This window comes from Podarcis raffonei, chromosome 4, assembly GCF_027172205.1.
Source record: "Podarcis raffonei isolate rPodRaf1 chromosome 4, rPodRaf1.pri, whole genome shotgun sequence".
NCBI lineage: Eukaryota > Metazoa > Chordata > Lepidosauria > Squamata > Lacertidae > Podarcis > Podarcis raffonei.
In genome coordinates, this window is record NC_070605.1 from 23,301,840 (window position 1) to 23,319,349 (window position 17,510).

General features: G+C 42.9%; 1 protein-coding gene across 1 annotated transcript; it reads right to left on the reverse strand.

The window, feature by feature from the left end:
* Nucleotides 1–11,646: 11,646 nt before the first annotated feature.
* On the reverse strand, nt 11,647–13,937 carry LOC128412325 (vitelline membrane outer layer protein 1-like). The gene is made up of 3 exons (XM_053385232.1): nt 13,740–13,937; nt 12,604–12,701; nt 11,647–11,938 (listed from the first exon to the last, which is right to left on the reverse strand). The coding sequence occupies exons 1-3, from the start codon at nt 13,908–13,910 to the stop codon at nt 11,647–11,649; spliced, it is 561 nt and encodes a 186-aa protein (XP_053241207.1). The 5' UTR covers nt 13,911–13,937.
* Between the last annotated feature and the right edge of the window lie 3,573 nt (nt 13,938–17,510).

A 17,510-nucleotide genomic window follows, 5' to 3' on the forward strand; every position in this document is an offset into this window, starting at 1 on the left:
AAACCAATAGAGGAAGCAGATGATGTCTGCCATGGTTGCCACAAGCAGGGCTGGTTGGGATAAGCACATTGACATGATGCCAATGGCCCCTCCACAACTGGTGCTGACTCTGCTTTAACTGATCTGTATTCTCTACTTATTCATTGCTGGAAAGCATCCTTGAAAATGACTTTTTGAAAACAAGGGCCAGAATGTATAAGTGCTGACACTAATACAGTGGTACCTCAGTTTATGAACTTAATCTGTTCCAGAAGTCTGTTCTTAAACCAAAGTGTTCATAAACCAAGGTTTGCTTTCCCACAGCAGTGGGGGACTCAATTTACTTTTTTTTAAAGAAATATTTATTAAGGTTTTACAAAAAACATAGGTTTACAGAATAGAGAAAAATTAAAACAAAGATTAACAAGCTAAAAAACACACATAGAAGAAAAAAAGAAAAAAGATACAAAAAACAAATAGCTAAAAAGAAAAAAGAAAAATAAATCCATTTTTCAATATCTTGTCGGAATTCAAGCCATCAGAGCCAGTCCCAGCTCTTAGTCCAGAGCAATTTGGCCACCCTCCAGGTGCCCGGCTTGAATCCTTATTGACCTCCCCTGCCAGCGACTCCCGGCAGGATCAAGGGAGGTCTCCCTCGGCGATTCTTCCCAACGTGAAAGAAGAACACACCATTCCTCCCCCTCCTCTCCCAGGGAGGGGGAAAGAGACAGACAGAAATATATTTACATGTCTTTATTCCTGTCTTTCACCAGTACAGAGAAAACATGTCTGTACACTCTGATTCCAACTGCAGAGAGAGAATAACTCCACCCATGTACTTCCAGTACAGGGTCATGTGCTGCTCTGAGCTAACATCCGGCGCTCAGAGCTCTGAACAGACTGTCCCTGGTTCCCACGGTACAATCCAATAACATCAGTTTCCTGTTTACCATTCCAGCCATCTGGAGCTAGCTTCTGCATTGCTCCTTTTTCGTAACATCCTCCCCCAAAAGAATCAATGCGTGTTGCAGCAAGCAAAGCGTGATCCAGAGAAGAAAACAAACAGTTGTTATACACATAACACTCCTCTGTTGTTTCAGTTCCACCCTTGGAACTCCCCGCCACTGGTTTCCCCAGTGTACCTCTCTGGTTGTCTGGTTTCCAAGGAATGAGTGCATCTGCATTACCTTGGCTAGCAACTCTCTGTTGTGTCTTTGTCTCTGACTTAGACACAGCTCCAACCTGTCCTCGGTTGTTTACAACAGCAACACATGCAACAGCTAAGTTAGCAAACTCCTCTGAGTACCTCTTGGGTGGTTGACCCTTTGTAACTCTCTCAGACCTACGTATGAGGTGCTGATCCTCTCTGCTCACTGGTCCAGTCTCAGGACTCTTTGGAGAACCAGTTCCAATGGTAAACAGTGGTTCATCCTTCAGTTGTGAAGGCCTATCCATTGTGTGAGACTTCCTCTCAATGACTGTGACAACTGAGCTCTCCGAGCTATCAGTGTCATCACTTTCAGTACAGCTGTAATCAGTAAAATCATCATCATCTGAACCGTCCTCAGTGGGAAATGTGTGTACTATCACTCTCTCCTGTTCAGGAGCACTCTCTAGAAATTTTGTGAGAATCACCTGACCAGATTCAGACAAAATTACTCTGTAGAGACCCTTTTCATACCTCACAAAAATGCCTCTGGCATTCTTTACTCCACCTGGAGCTTCTGTTCTCACATGAGACCCAAAAACCTTGAAATGGGCAACAGAAGGTTTTCTGTGGAACAGTTTCTCAAAAGGAGAACTTCCCAACTCTTTTGAAACCTTTCTCATCTTCGTATAACAGAACGACATTAGAGACTCGGCCCAGTACTCATGTGGCAGATGTGAACTAAGCAATTGCGCATTCATCCCCTTTTGCAATTCTTTGTTCACTCGTACACAGACACCCCTGTTCCACGCTTCCGCTGAAACAGCAATCTTGTGTCTGATCCCCTTCTTCTGCAGGAACCTCTGGAAATCCTGTAAAAGAAAAATCTGCTTCTCATCTGTGAATAGACAATCAATGTTAGCATCATGCATACTCTTAACTTTGTCACAAAACTCCTGAAACCTCTCCAAGGCTTCCTGTGGCTTTCTCAACACATAAACCCAGACATAGTTAGAGAAATGATCCACACACATAAGATAAAATCTTGTATTGCCTCTAGATGGTTCTAGAGGACCAATCACATCAGCATACACCTGCTGAAATGCTCTGTTGACTCCGGTCTTCTTCTTGGTAACACCTGCAAGAGAAACTAGGTTAGACACAGATGAATTACATTCCATGTAATCACTTTGTGCAAAAGTCAACAAATATAGTCCATCCTTCTCTCTGGCCGAAAGAAATAACTCTCCATCTTTGTAGATCTTGCAGCTCTCAGCATCGTAGGACAATCTCAGTCCTCTCTTTGCAATCTGCGAAACACTTAGCAGATTGAACTTCAATTCAGGAACCAAGTAAACATTGTTTATTGTCAAGTTCAGACTCTTAAGATAGACAGTCCCCACGCCGGCCGCTTCCAGCTCCTGACCGTTGGCCTGTTTCACAGCGAAGCTTTGCTTCTTAAACGATGAAAAGAGTCCTCTGTGTGGGGACATATGAACCGTCGCTGCAGTGTCGATAATAAACGCGTTCCCAACATCCGGCGTGGTTCCTGTCGCCATCAAAGCCTTTCCAGGTTTCACCGAAGTCTTGGTGTGACCTTTGCCTGACGCCTCAGGCTTTGCTGAGCGGCCCTTCGCTCCTTTTGGCTGACGTGGCTTCTTGCAGTTCCGCTGAAGATGCCCAGCCTGTCCACAACTGTAACACTGGACAACGTTCAAAGCTACAGCTTCCTTTCCAGTAGCTTCTTCTGCGGGGGAATTAGAACTCCGTTCCTCCCTCCCCCTGTCCTTTACTTCCAGTGCAGCATGCCGGCTGTGTTCATCTAGAACCACGGCACTCAGGGGCACTCCCCCCTTCTTGGCATCCATGCTGAATCCAAGTCTGTGCTTTCTCTCTCAAGCCTGCTTTCACTTTCTAGTCAGTAAAAACCAAAAGTTCTCTTCTGGGTGTTTACTGTTTCACTGGCAGGCAAACCTTTGGGCGGTTTTCAAAATCCTTGCACATTCTGCGCAGATATCAAAATACTTCCCAGGCTTTTTACAGGCAGGCAAACTCCTGGGCTGTTTTTCTGCTTTCTCAGGCAGGCAATCTGCACGCTGTTTTCCACAGCTGCAAAGGTAGTCAAAACATTCTTTGACATCTTATTCTCTTTCTGAGCCAATCCCATTTGTCAGTAACTTTCTAAGCCCTGACGGTCGTTGCCTAGCAACCTTTCTCGGGACGGGAATCCTTATCTACCACAGGAATTCCTGGTATGCCAGCTTGCCCTCAGAGCTTGTTTTTCTTTAAAATGCAGCTCTTTCGTGAACAGAGAATAATCCTTTCTGTGTTCACTCTCTTTTGCCCAAAATGCAGCCTACCTTTTTAGCTCCGTTGCCTTTCGGTGTCCAGCTGTCTGTTCAGCTTTCTGGCTGCAGGCAGACGCTTTCTTTATCTCCTTAGGTGCAGAGGATGGCAACGATTCATCGACCTCTCACCTCTCATGCAGATTCTCATAGATCAGATATCCATCGGTCTGCTACCAGATGTCGGAATTCAAGCCATCAGAGCCAGTCCCAGCTCTTAGTCCAGAGGAATTTGGCCACCCTCCAGGTGCCCGGCTTGAATCCTTATTGACCTCCCCTGCCAGCGACTCCCGGCAGGATCAAGGGAGGTCTCCCTCGGCGATTCTTCCCAACGTGAAAGAAGAACACACCATTCCTCCCCCTCCTCTCCCAGGGAGGGGGAAAGAGACAGACAGAAATATATTTACATGTCTTTATTCCTGTCTTTCACCAGTACAGAGAAAACATGTCTGTACACTCTGATTCCAACTGCAGAGAGAGAATAACTCCACCCATGTACTTCCAGTACAGGGTCATGTGCTGCTCTGAGCTAACATCCAGCGCTCAGAGCTCTGAACAGACTGTCCCTGGTTCCCACGGTACAATCCAATAACATCAGTTTCCTGTTTACCATTCCAGCCATCTGGAGCTAGCTTCTGCATTGCTCCTTTTTCGTAACAGTTTCCATGACCTCCTCACACCTCCCCTTTTTGTATTCCCATTTAGAAATACATTTCAGCAAATCCTTACCCTCTTTCATTTATCTTTACTCTATATCTTAACCTATTATAACTATATATTTTCATCCATTATCAATCCGTATTTACATATTCTTATTAATCTTGTTACCAATACCACTTATTTTCAATCCAACATCATTTTAACATTCATAAATTTTACAGTATTTCTGCAAGTAATCTTTAAATTTCTTCCAATCTTCTTCCACCAACTCTTCTCCCTGGTCTCGGATTCTGCCAGTCATTTCTGCCAATTCCATATAGTCCATCACCTTCATCTGCCACTCTTCCAGTGTGAGTAAATCTTGTGTCTTCCAATACTTTTCAATCAGTATTCTTGCTGCTGTTGTTGCATACATAAAAAAAGTTCTATCCTTCTTTGGCACCAGTTGGCCGACTATGCCCAAGAGGAAGGCCTCTGGTTTCTTCAGGAAGGTATATTTAAATACCTTTTTCATTTCATTATAGATCATCTCCCAGAAAGCCTTAATCCTTGGGCATGTCCACCAAAGGTGAAAGAATGTACCTTCAGTTTCTTTACATTTCCAACAGTTATTATCGGGCAAATGATGGATTTTTGCAAGCTTGACTGGTGTCATGTACCACCTGTATATCATTTTCATAATATTCTCTCTTAAGGCATTACATACCGTAAATTTCATACCTGTGGTCCACAACTGTTCCCAGTCAGCAAACATAATGTTATGTCCAACATCTTGTGCCCATTTAATCATAGCAGATTTAACCGTTTCATCCTGAGTATTCCATTTTAATAGCAAGTTATACATTCTTGAAAGTATCTTAGTTTTGGGATCTAACAGTTCTGTTTCCAGCTTTGATTTTTCCACCTGGAAGCCAATTTTTTTGTCCAAATTATATACCTCTCTTATTTGATAATAATGAAGCCAGTCTCGCACTTTGTCTTTTAATTTCTCAAAACTCTGCAATTTCAGTTTGTCTCCTTCTTGCTCCAAAATTTCCCAATATTTTGGCCACTTGGCCTCCATATTGAGCTTTTTCTGAGCCTTAGCCTCCATTGGTGACAGCCACCTTGGGGTTTTATTTTCAAGTAAGTCTTTATATCTTATCCAGACATTAAACAATGCTTTCCTGACAATATGGTTCTTAAATGCTTTATGTGCTTTAACCTTGCCGTACCACAAATATGCATGCCACCCAAAAACATTATTGAAACCTTCTAAATCCAAAATGTCTGTGTTCTCAAGAAGCAGCCATTCTTTCAACCAGCAAAATGCTGCTGATTCATAATAAAGTTTAAGGTCTGGCAGGGCAAATCCACCTCTTTCCTTTGCGTCAGTTAGTATTTTAAATTTTATTCTGGGCTTCTTGCCCTGCCAGACAAATCTAGAAATGTCTCTCTGCCACTTCTTGAAACAGTCCATTTTGTCCAGAATTTGTAATGATTGAAACAAAAACAACATTCTTGGCAATACAGTCATCTTTATCGCAGCAATTCAACCCAACAAGGAAAGCTTCAAATTTGACCATATTTCTAAGTCCTTCTTCACTTCTGACCAACATTTTTCATAGTTGTCTTTAAATAAATTCCCATTTTTAGCTGTCATGTTAATCCCCAGGTATTTCACTTTCTTAACCACTGTTAAACCTGTCTCATTCTGAAACCTCTCTTTCTCCATCAGTGTTAAATTTTTCTCAAGGACTTTAGTTTTTAACTTATTCAACTTAAATCCTGCCACTTGACCAAATTCTTGAATCAGTTCTAATACACTTTTAGTACTAGATTCTGGCTCCTGTAAAGTCAATACTAAGTCATCTGCAAAAGCTTTCAATTTATATTGTTTAGCTCCGACCTTTATACCTTTAATCAGATGGTCCCTTCTAATCATATTTAACAAAACCTCCAGGACCGAAATAAAGAGCAATGGGGAAATTGGGCAGCCTTGTCGTGTCCCTTTCTCTATCTTGAATTCCTCTGTCACCACATTGTTAACTATTAATTTCGCCTTTTGTTCTGAATAAATTGCACTTATACCATTTTCAAACCCTTGACCAACCCCCATGCCCTGAAGATTTTTCTTCATAAAGCTCCAAGAAATATTATCAAAAGCTTTCTCCGCATCCACAAAAATTAAAACTGCTTTAGTGTTGATGTCCACTTGCAACTTCTCCAAAATATTGATTATATTCCTCGTATTGTCAGACAAGTGTCTGCCTGGGAGAAAGCCAGCTTGGTCCTTATGTATCTCTTCCACTAATACTTTTTTTAATCTTTTGGCCAAAATGTCGGCAAATATTTTGTAATCCACATTAAGCAGGGATATGGGTCGGTAATTCTTGAGTTGTGTCTTTTCAGACTCAGTTTCCGTATAAGTGTAATATATGCTTCTTTCCACGACTCTGGCGCCTTTTCCCCCTCCAAAATTTCATTGCAAACCTCCTTTAGTGGTTGAATTATCCCGTCCTTCAAAGTTCTATAATATTTTGAGGTTAAACCATCCAGCCCAATTTACAAATGGAACACACTCAACAGGAAGCGGAACATGTTCCGCTTCCAAGGCAAAGTTCACAAACCAAAACACCTACTTCCGGCTTTGCAGTGTTCTTAATCTAAAGCTGTTCTTAAACCAAGGTACCACTGTATCTGAATCCTCATGGTGCCATGACTTCTTGAAACTAACTGGTGAAATTAATAGCTGAAACGAACAACAGCCAATTAATGGCTGGAACTAACTGGTGAAACTAATGGTTGAAACGAACTGATGAAACGAACTGATGAAACTAATAGTTAAAACTAGTTGGTGAAACTAACTACAGCTACTTAATGGCTGGATCTAACTGGTGAAACTAATGGCTGAAACGAACTGATGAAACGAACTGATGAAACTAATAGGTAAAACTAGCTGGTGAAACTAACTACAGCTACTTAATGGCTGGATCTAACTGGTGAAACTAATGGCTGAAACAAACTGATGAAACTAATAGTTAAAACTAGCTGGTGAAACTAACTACAGCTACTTAATGGCTAGAACTAACTGGTGAAACTAATGGCTGAAACGAACTGATGAAACGAACTGATGAAACTAATGGGTAAAACTAGCTGGTGAAACTAACTACAGCTACTTAATGGCTGGATCTAACTGTTGAAACTAATGGCTGAAACGAACTGATGAAACTAATAGTTAAAACTAGCTGGTGAAACTAACTACAGCTACTTAATGGCTAGAACTAACTGGTGAAACTAATGGTTGAAACGAACTGATGAAACGAACTGATGAAACTAATAGTTAAAACTAGCTAGTGAAACTAACTACAGCTACTTAATGGCTGGATCTAACTGGTGAAACTAATGGCTGAAACAGACTTTTGAAGTTCACAGCTGAAAGTAATGTATGAAATTGTCTGATAATTTTTTTTTGCTAAAAAATAATTTTCTGTAGAAATGAATTGATAGATTTATTGATGAGTCTGAACAAATCCCCTTTCTATTTAATGAAGATGAAATATTTCTAATTTAATTTGAAACATTATAAATCATAAGTTACCTCACTTTATTAAACTTTTTTGCTGTAACATAAAAACCAAGCACCGTTTCTACAAGGAACAGGACCAAGCTGTCCGAAGGGTCCCACCTATTCCTGCTGGGAGATTTCAGTGCCAGAGTTGGGAATGGTCATCACAAGTGGGACAACTGCATAGGCTACTGTGGTATTGGCAGAACAGACAAAGACTTCTTGAGCTGTGCTCAGATCACAGCCTCTGAATCATGAACATGGTTTTCTCTACCAAGGCAAACCATAAGAGTGTCTTGGAAACATCCAAATTCAGTTTACCTTCCCATTGGAGCGGTACTTATTTATCTACTTGCACTTTGATGTGCTTTCAAACTGCAAGGTTGGCAGGAGCAGGGACCGAGCAACGGGAGCTCACCCAGTCTCGGGGATTCGAACCGCCGACCTCCTGATCGGCAAGTCCTAGACTCTGTGGTTTAACCCACAGCGCCACCCACGTCCCAGCGCCACCCACCCAGTTAGGCTTCTTAAAAAGAAATAGAACATTATTAATACTGTTTTATTTCCATGGCCCTTTGCCCCCCCCAAATGGTCCCCAGTTGCTACAGCAGTTTGTTTTCTCTCTCTATCCATGGGAGTTGTGGCAAATCACAGGACAGGCTGCTGACTCTCATTCCAGGTCCTTGTCCTTGTGCATATTTGCAAGGCACACAAGTCTATCTCTTGGCTAAGGCATTTCCCCTTCTGTTCTGACTTGTATCAAAACTGCTTGCAGAGGAAGGAAATGCAATTGCATGCTTTGCAAAACATCTACGCCCTTTTCCCTCTTAACAGCTCCCGTGCTAAACAGTTCATGGGCTGGGAGAGTCAGAGGAAATATGGCTGTGGGCCACATCTGGCCTGCAAGTCATGGATTCCTCATAAAAACAATTTTCTCGGAAGGCAAAGCCTAGTCTTCACAAAGGACTCAGCCTTCACTTATATTTTTATGCGTGGAACAGGAGTCTCACTCCACAGCTAGATAAAGCAGATCATCTCATTTTCATCATTTTCTTCAAGACAGCAAGATTTTGCTTGGCCCCTTGCTTTTCTTTCTTTCTTTCTTTCTTTCTTTCTTTCTTTCTTTCTTTCTCTCTTTCTCTCTTTCTCTCTTTCTCTCTTTCTCTCTTTCTCTCTTTCTCTCTCTCTCTCTCTCTCTCTTTCTCTCTCTCTCTTTCTTTCTTTCTTTCTTTCTTTCTTCTCCCTCCCTCTGTTGTCTTCCCTTTCTGCATCTGTATCTCTTCCTGCTTGTCCTCTTTCAGTTTTTTAAAGAAATATTTGCATGGTTTCCCCATGAGACCTGGATGAAGCATTCCAGTCTAACACGATGCTTTGATCTGAGTGCTTGGGTCTGTGGGTAGGTTTGATCATGCACTCAGTTTTCATGATCAAAATGCAAATGTCTGAATTTAAAACTGACATTTAAAAAACACACAACATTTTAAAATTCCTTCTCTACTTAGAAAAATCCAGAGATGGATCCAGTTCAGTGGCATCATAAATGAAAGAGCAATGCTAACTCCTGATATTTGCTGTTTGGAGGAGTAAAGGTGTCCAGTAGTAGGAAGCAGGAAGTCCAAGATGTTACAGGAATGGGGTTGGGGTGGAGCAGAGCAGGCGATGATCTACTAGATTCAAAGCTACTACATTCTGCCAAGAGGGTGGCAGTCTGGGTCACTCAGCTACAACAGCTGTTTACGGAAGAGGGGGAAACTTCTATTCTGGCCACCTGAGCATTTGGGACCACAGATGTGATCATGGATCCACTATTTGAATTTGAATTCCTGCAATGGAATGAGCTCCCGTTGCTCTGTTCCGGCTCCTGCCAACCTAGCAGTTTGAAAGCACACCAGTGCAAGTAGATAAACAGGTACCGCTGTGGCAGGAAGTTAAACAGTGTTTCCGCAGGCTCTGGTTTCCATCATGGTATTCCATTGCGCCAGAAGTGGTTGAGTCATGCTCGCCACATGACCCGTAAAGCTATCTGTGGACAAACAGTGGCTCCCTCAGCCTAAAAGCAAGATGAGTGTCGCAACCCCAGAGTCGCCTTTGACTGGACTTAACCATCCAGGGGTCATTTACCTTTTACCATTACTACTCCACTGCTCTCTAACCATGGTTTTGATTGCTGTGCTTCGGGACTCAGAAGAAAATAACATATCCATTCGTCAACCCCTATATGAGAGGAGCAGGGAAGCAATTTTGCCCCAAGAGGTATATTGGAATGTGGCCAATCTTCCATGGGTGGATGGGGCCAAAAGCAGAATAAAAATCCAAATAAATAAATAGAAATAGAAAATAAATAAAATCCACAGGCACACACATAGAGAGAGAAAGAGGCAGGCAGACAAGTATACATACACACATTCAGAAAGCCAGAGATCCCTTTCCTTAACCTTTAAGAATAAAAAACAGCTTTTTACTGCCTTATTTGTTTCACCATACAAATGGAAATGACTCTCTGATGAGATTGGTTTTTAAGCTTTCTATTTTTACCTGCATTATATTGTAACAACTTCAAAAAGCCTTCTCGTCAGCCAGAGAACTTTTGATCATGGATGGTTCTTAACATATGTATTTGTTCTTGTATTATAATTTATAGAATTGTGCAATCAGGCTTGAATGAGTACAGTCAGGGTGACTGTAGTGTTTCGTGATCATGTAATTAAAAAACAAACATCCCTTGTCAACAAAAAACAAAAAACCAGCTTTTTACTTTCCAAGAGCAAGCAGAGTCTTTTCTCTGGTTTCAGCACTAGAGTTTCATTGTGCATAGATTGAAGGTAAGCGAAATGCTGCCTGCACTTTAAGAGTAAAGGCATTTGCATGCTCTTCCACTACACTCCTAGAGTAGGAATATGTGCAAATATTGCCTTCTACCCTCAAATAACAGCCTGAGGATTATTTCTGAGCTGAGCACTGTTGGGCAGAGTGCTAAAATTTGGGATAAGACTCTGCTTGCACTTTGAGCTCTTGGTGGTGCTTAGTGACAGGGGTACCAACCATATGGAGGGAGGCAGGTAAGCTCCACCCCACATATTTGATCACATGATGCACACCATTAGAATGGCAGTGCCCATCAACTTGGGGGGAGGAGTGACCCCCTTAAATAGCTTATGGGGGAGGCGAAGGGACCTTGGCTCATAGGAGCTGACTGCTATGCTTGGTGGTCAGATTCCTTCAAATCCTCAAATCTTACCGCATGGTACTTAGATCAGACATAAGAGATCTCTGTGCCTGAGATGGCTGGTGATTGGCAAGTGGGTGCAATTTGTTCAAAGCAACCTCATGGGACAAACTGAGAGGCTGGTGGGCCTGGCAAGATCAATGGGCTGAAGATATCACACTACGGCTCTAGGATGGTACCCTCTTTAACATTGCACTGGCCTCCCTGTTAGGATACAGTTCCGTTCCACCTTAAATGGTCAGGCATGATTGTTGTGTGTCATATGCCTGTTTACTCCCAGCACTGTTCTCTCTGGGAACTTCTGTTTTGTATATAGCTTTTGTTCCGGCTGTTTTCCTGGACACGAATGCAAGCAGTCATGTTTTTCCTTTGTTCTGATCTACGTTGAATAAAGCTGTAAATATGCTCTCCTGGCTGAAACTTCCGTTGTGGAAACTCTGCAGAAAGGGTGTGCACTAGTCTTGGAATGTGTCTGAGGCTCGTGTCGCCAATTGACTGGTGCTGTTCTACGGGAGACGGGGACATCGCCCGGAGATGACGTGGAGGCCTGCCTGATGGCTTCGTCTCCCTGGCAGTATCCCAACACTCCCATCCAAAACCAATTCATGCAGTCTTAAGGAACTGAGATCAGGAAGGGACAAAGCTCCAAAAGGTACACACAACTCTTTGGTTAAGATTTATTGTTGGTGAAGTTTCATGACAACAAACCATTAGAACACAGGCAGGATGAAGCCCAAGTGATTCAGTAACAGCAGAAGAACCTGACATCATTAAGTGCTGTGCTATCACCTCGAGCTGGAGCCTCCACCTTTGTTTGGATCCCACAGATGGCACCAGCGGTGCAGCGCTTGCTCCACTGGCCATAAGTACCAAAGGTGGGGGACTCGCCCTCCAGTATAGCACCATCTCCACAGCTGAACCGGATGTTGTTGGCTGCTGTATCATCAGATGGCCCTTTTGGGGCTTCAACATTCAGAGCGAAGGCAACCAGGTAGCCCCTGGGGCATTCCTTAACCTCTGTCCACTCTCCCCACCTGCAAAAAAAGAAGACAATATGATAATGTCTGCCTCTCTGGAAATATGGCCCAAATTGGAATGATTTGCTTTCCACCACAAAAGTCAAGAGGGCAGTTGCCTCCTTAGATTTTTAAAAGGCGTCTTTTGTAGACCTCATCAGGTATAGTGTGTCTACCAAACCTCAACTTCTAAGTAGGGCTGTGTGTTGTAATGCCTGGAGTCGGTGGATCTCCCCTGTGCCACCCGGGGTCCACCCACACCACACCCTCCCAATCTGCCCCTGGAAGATGGAGCTAGAGAATCTTTAAAGGGGTTCTGAACCCAAATCTTCTGTTAAGAATGGGACTGTTTTTTAAGGTCAGGCCATGTAGCGTGGCTGCCCCTGCCTAACAGATGTTAAGCAGAACAACCTCATTCTGTGTGCTGCTGCTGCTGCTTCATGCTTTTCCTTTCCTTTGTACTCTGTTGTTGCAGCCTCCTTTCTCTTTCTTATGTGGGGCTTGGGTTCCTCTGAAATTTGGAAGGCAACCTAGAGTTGGTATCCTTAGAGTCTGAGAGCTAAGAATGAGGATGATAGACCCTGACATTATCCTGCCCTGGTGCTGAAACATAATAGATTTCACCCAGCCCCTCACATCATCACTTTCCAAGCAACAAAGAGAAAAATCAAGAAGCTGCTTACGGCCCGACAGTGGATTGTACAACTCCACCACTACTGCAATAGAGACGGATGCCATTGAGGGAAGTATCATCACCAGTCACTCCTTGTTCTCTCTCTGTCTGGTGGAAAAGAGAGAAAGATGCAATAAAGCTGTTTTTGCAAGCTAGGACTCTGTTTTATATTCTTTATTGAAAAATAAAAAGGACAAAATTACAAGTGCACAGAGTAAGACCAGGCACAAAAAGGAAGAAACAAGAAATAGTACCCATGCAGAAAACAAAATGGAAAAAAGATATTGTGTATGTTACAAGGGGGGGGGGTGTTATTGTAGTTAATCAAACTAGTCTGAATTTTCCAAAGTAGTAGCTTGCAACATGAATAAGCAGTTATCTGTTCATAATTACATGTCCCTAATTGTGTACAAGTATTACTGGTTCTGGATTGAGATTTACATTCTGAGCTGCATCAAAAGACAGTAGCTTTTTGATGCAACCAGTCCTATGGGCCCCAAGTAAGCAAACTTAATAGGAAAAAAATGATCTTGCTAATGGCTGCCTAAGGCATCCTCAAGCCCTCTCTTATGTCTGCATATGCTACAGCGGGTTTTCTCCAGTTTGTGAAGTTAGGGTTGCCACATTATTTCAAGAAGTAAGAATCCAAACACAAAAAGTTGTTGAGCTTTTTGGAGGAAAGTTGTTGAAATCCTGGACATGTCAGCGAAAATCTGGATTTATGGCAACCCTTCTAGAAAGCATCAGAACTGACCTGGGTTGCTTCCACACTAACAGTTTAGTCTGTATTTTCCAGTTGAGCGCTCACTTTTCAGGAAGATAAACCTGACCACAATATTGCCAGCTCATTGCACTCCAAACTTTTCTGTATCCTTGTCCCTTTTTCCTCCAGTCCATCCAGTTTTCTTTTATGTAAAATGCAATTCACTCTAAGCCTCTCCAGTATGGATTGACAAATTGGCATGGAGACTTTTTAGAGCTATTAAATCTTTAAGCATGGCAGTCAAAGCACCTAGCAGGCAGCAATATACAGGTAATGGGTTCAGAAAGAAAGATGGGAAGCAATTTAAAATATATATATATTACATTATTGTGACTATTCCTTGGGATCAGGATATCAAAAAGAAGATATAGATAAGCCTTTACCTTCAGTGAGAATCCGTGTGCATGTCCTTTGGGACAGGATTCAATTTTTCCCCATTCTCCCCACTTCCCGCCATTGGGCACAAGGAGGATTGAATTATAGTTTCGATGTCCTGCCTCACAGAGGTGGTAGGTGAGGAACAGGAAGACCACAGCACTGGTAGAGAGATCCATGGCAGGTGGACTGCACCAGATCGAGCTGCAAAAACTGAATGGAAGAATAACAGCCTTGAGAATTTATTCCGCAGAAAGTGTGGTTCTCTCTCCTCTGCTCAAAATCTTCCTGAATCTTGTGTTTCCCCCTGGAGAGAAGTGTGATTACTTCAGCTTGGACAAAGTGCCTCCAACATCAGAGATACACACTTTAGCAGGGGCTTCGCTCTAGGAACACAGGAAATTGCCTTATTCTAAGTCAGGCCATTGGTTATCTAGCTTAGTTCTGTCTACACCAGAGCTACTCTCCAAAGTTTCAGACAGGGGACTTCCCAGCCCTACTAGGAGATGCTGGGACCTCCTGCAACACTGATCTACAAATTTTTACATGGAAAGGGCATAGGCGTGCAGCGCCCCTTAGGCCAACCTTCCCCACCCTGGTATATTCCATATGATCCGGACTGCAACTCCCATCATCCCCAGCCAGCAAACACGGTGCTGGTTCCAGCTGATGGGAATTGTAGTCCAGAACATCTAGAGATCACAAGGTCGGGGGATGCTGCCATAGATGTGCAACACTTCCAAAGGAATGCATCGTTAAATACCCTGAAATCTTTTGTGAAAAGCGGGGTACACTTTTCACAAAACATAGGGCCTATTAACACTAACAAGAATGCTTGACTGGATCCCCACTGGTTACTGCCTACTGATCAGACCTCTGTAATTCTGGCCATGTTGCAAGCCTTGTCTTCCCTTACCAAACTTCTCAGAGCAGAGCAAGGTAGTTCTACTTACTGTCTCTCAGCTGCCAGGCAGAATGAGAGCGTCCTTAAGCCGAGTGAGGAAATATGAATGTGAGCAGGGGATTTAAAGGGGGCAGGACAATGAAGTGTAGGAACTCTCTGTCCTGAGCAACACCTCCTCTGAGCCATCACAAAGCAGAGCATTGGGAAGGCTATGAAATCTTCTTTGTCCTGCCCCCAACCCCATTACCAGTGCCTTTAGGAAATGCCTCCAAAACCAGAACCCATTTGCCTGTGAGAGTGGGGAGGGCTGTCAGAAGGGTGAGGACATCATGTCAGAGGTGGTAGGTGAGGAACAGGAAGACCACAGCACTGGTAGAGAGATCCATGGCAGGTGGACTGCACCAGATTGAGTTGCAAAAACTGAGTGGAAGAATAACAGCCTTGAGAATTTATTTCTCAGAAAGTGTGGTTCTCTCCCCTCTGTTCAAAATGTTCCTGAATCTTGTGTCCCCCCCCCCCCCGGAGGGAAGTGTGATTACTTCTGGTTGATGAGTAAAACCAATTAATGGCTTTTCTGACTACACTTCTGATTTCAAAAGACAACTCAGAGTTGCTGGACATTGGGGCTAGATCAATTCCTCAAACAGAAAGGCAAGGCAGTATGGCAGGAATTGGCTGATGTAAGCTAACTAACTAATATGTGCAGCTTCCAGTTCCGTTCTGCCTTTCTGGAAGCAGACCCCATGGCAGTGGGAGACTGTTGGCAAAGGAAAAACAAAGATGGTTGAGGGTAATTATCTTTGCAAATTCCCCCCAGGGACAGAGGGGAATAGGCTTTACTCGCCTATTCCCCTCTCCAATGCCTCCATTAAGAAGCAGAGGTTCTCCTGTTAATTAGAGCTTAATTGGACTAAAGTTACAGGCGCACGCTAGAAGAGATGAGATCACAAACTGTAGAACAAAACCAACTACAACGACTTTAAGGTTAATACTTGAGAGAAGACTTCATCTGGTGCAAAAGATGGTGTGGGGGGAGGGGGGCCTACGGCTTCTTTATTTAAAGTTTTCTTCTCTACATTTATGATTCATCAACCCTCCTCTGAGTGTTAGTTCAAATTATATTTGTTCAAGCGAGGATGGAAGAAATTGGATTATAGATATGGAATATAACATTAGATGGAACTGGGGTGGGGGAGGAGAAAGGGAGGGAAGCTCTATTTTGCAAAAGGTTTACGATGGAAACATAGAGCTAACTCTTCCCCATCCTTTATTATTTACAAAGTGAAGTGAATAACTGAAGGACTTGGAGTTTAATTTAATTGGAAGTGTAATTGCTCATATATCTTCAGTTGGAAGGGAGGATGAAAGGAGTCTGTGAACTGGCCAAGGAACTGATAAGGTTCATTACTGAGTCATCTGCAGTTCAACAGACCACTCTTCTACCCAGGCTGAGAGGAAAAATGGTAAAGATGGGTTATTTATTGGGACAGAGTGACTTTTGCAGCTGTTGTTAAAGTTGCAAAACAATGAAGTATGGGACAGAGCAACAGAGAAATTTCTAGAACAACAATGAGATATCAGTTCTGCCCAAGGCATGATGGATAACAGCAACAACCGGGGGAAAGAAAGACATAATATCTTACAAGGACAGGAAGAAAAACCATGGACAGAATAATTGCCACACACAGGAAGAACAAAGATATAGTTTAAGTTTTTCACTTGTACATTTATGAATCATTTAATGTGTCAACACAAATAGAAATTATTAATACTTCAGTTGTTATATAAGGGATTATTATTATTATGACCGGAATGCAATTAAAATTAATAAGATTTTGGAATGGAGAAATAAAGCAAACAATCAAGCCATCAATTCTAGCATGTGTGGGGCCACTTTAACCAAATTACAATCATACCTCGGGTTACAGACGCTTCACGCTGCGTGATTTCGGGATACAGACGCGCCAAAACCCGGAAGTACCAGAAACACTAGATTGTGCTTTGCACGAGCTCAGAAGCACCTAATCGCAACTCGCGCGTGCGGAGACGAGGCACTGCGGGTTGCGGATGCTGCGGGTTGCAAACATTCCTCCCACACAGATCACATTCACAACCCAAGAGTCCACTGTATATAATTCAATATTTAAATTATTGATATCAATAATTGTATTATAAACTGGTATTGTTATAATGAGGCTATTATTGGATTGTAAATGAAAACTAATAAAAATATTATGGGGGGGGACTTTTCACAATAGGGCCTAATGCCAAGAGCAAGAATACTTGGCTGAATCCCCCACCCAGCTCTACTTCACTCAAGTCTGACAGTTGACTAGGCCTACATCATTCTGGCTACATTGCAACCCTTGCCTTTCTTTGCCCTCACTTGGAGTTCTGCTTACCGTCTCTCAGCTGACAATTACTCTGCGGACAGAAAGAGAGAGTCCATAAACTGAGTAATGAAACATGGACGTGAGCAGGGAATTTAAAGGGTTCAGGACAATGAAATGTAGGCACTCTCTGTCCTGAGCAACACCTCCCATGCTCCACTGATCCATCATGGAGCAGAGCAGGCGGAGAGGACTATGAAGTCTTCCTGGTCCAGTGCTTACCTCACCCCCATTACCAGTGGCTTTTAGGAAGTGCCTGCACAAGCAGAAGCCATTTGCCAGGAGGAGTGGAGAGAGCTATCGAAAGGGTGAGGACATCATTTCAAGACCAAAGACCAGGACCGTACAATTGGCTTTAGAACAGAGTTGGGCAAACTGCTACTCTTGAGCCACATGCGTTCCTCAGCCTAATTGCCACAAGTCCTCAAGCAGGGAGTTCAGACTTCCAGCAAAAGTGATGTTTCCTTCTCATGGGAAACCACTAG

Coding starts and splice junctions, on each gene's coding strand:
- LOC128412325 (XM_053385232.1), bottom strand. CDS start 13,910: ATGGATCTCTCTACCAGTGCTGTGGTCTTCCTGTTCCTCACCTACCAC. Junction 12,702..13,739: donor CACACGGATTCTCACTGAAG/GTAAAGGCTTAT, acceptor CTTTTCCACCAG/ACAGAGAGAGAACAAGGAGT. Junction 11,939..12,603: donor GTACAATCCACTGTCGGGCC/GTAAGCAGCTTC, acceptor CTTTTTTTGCAG/GTGGGGAGAGTGGACAGAGG.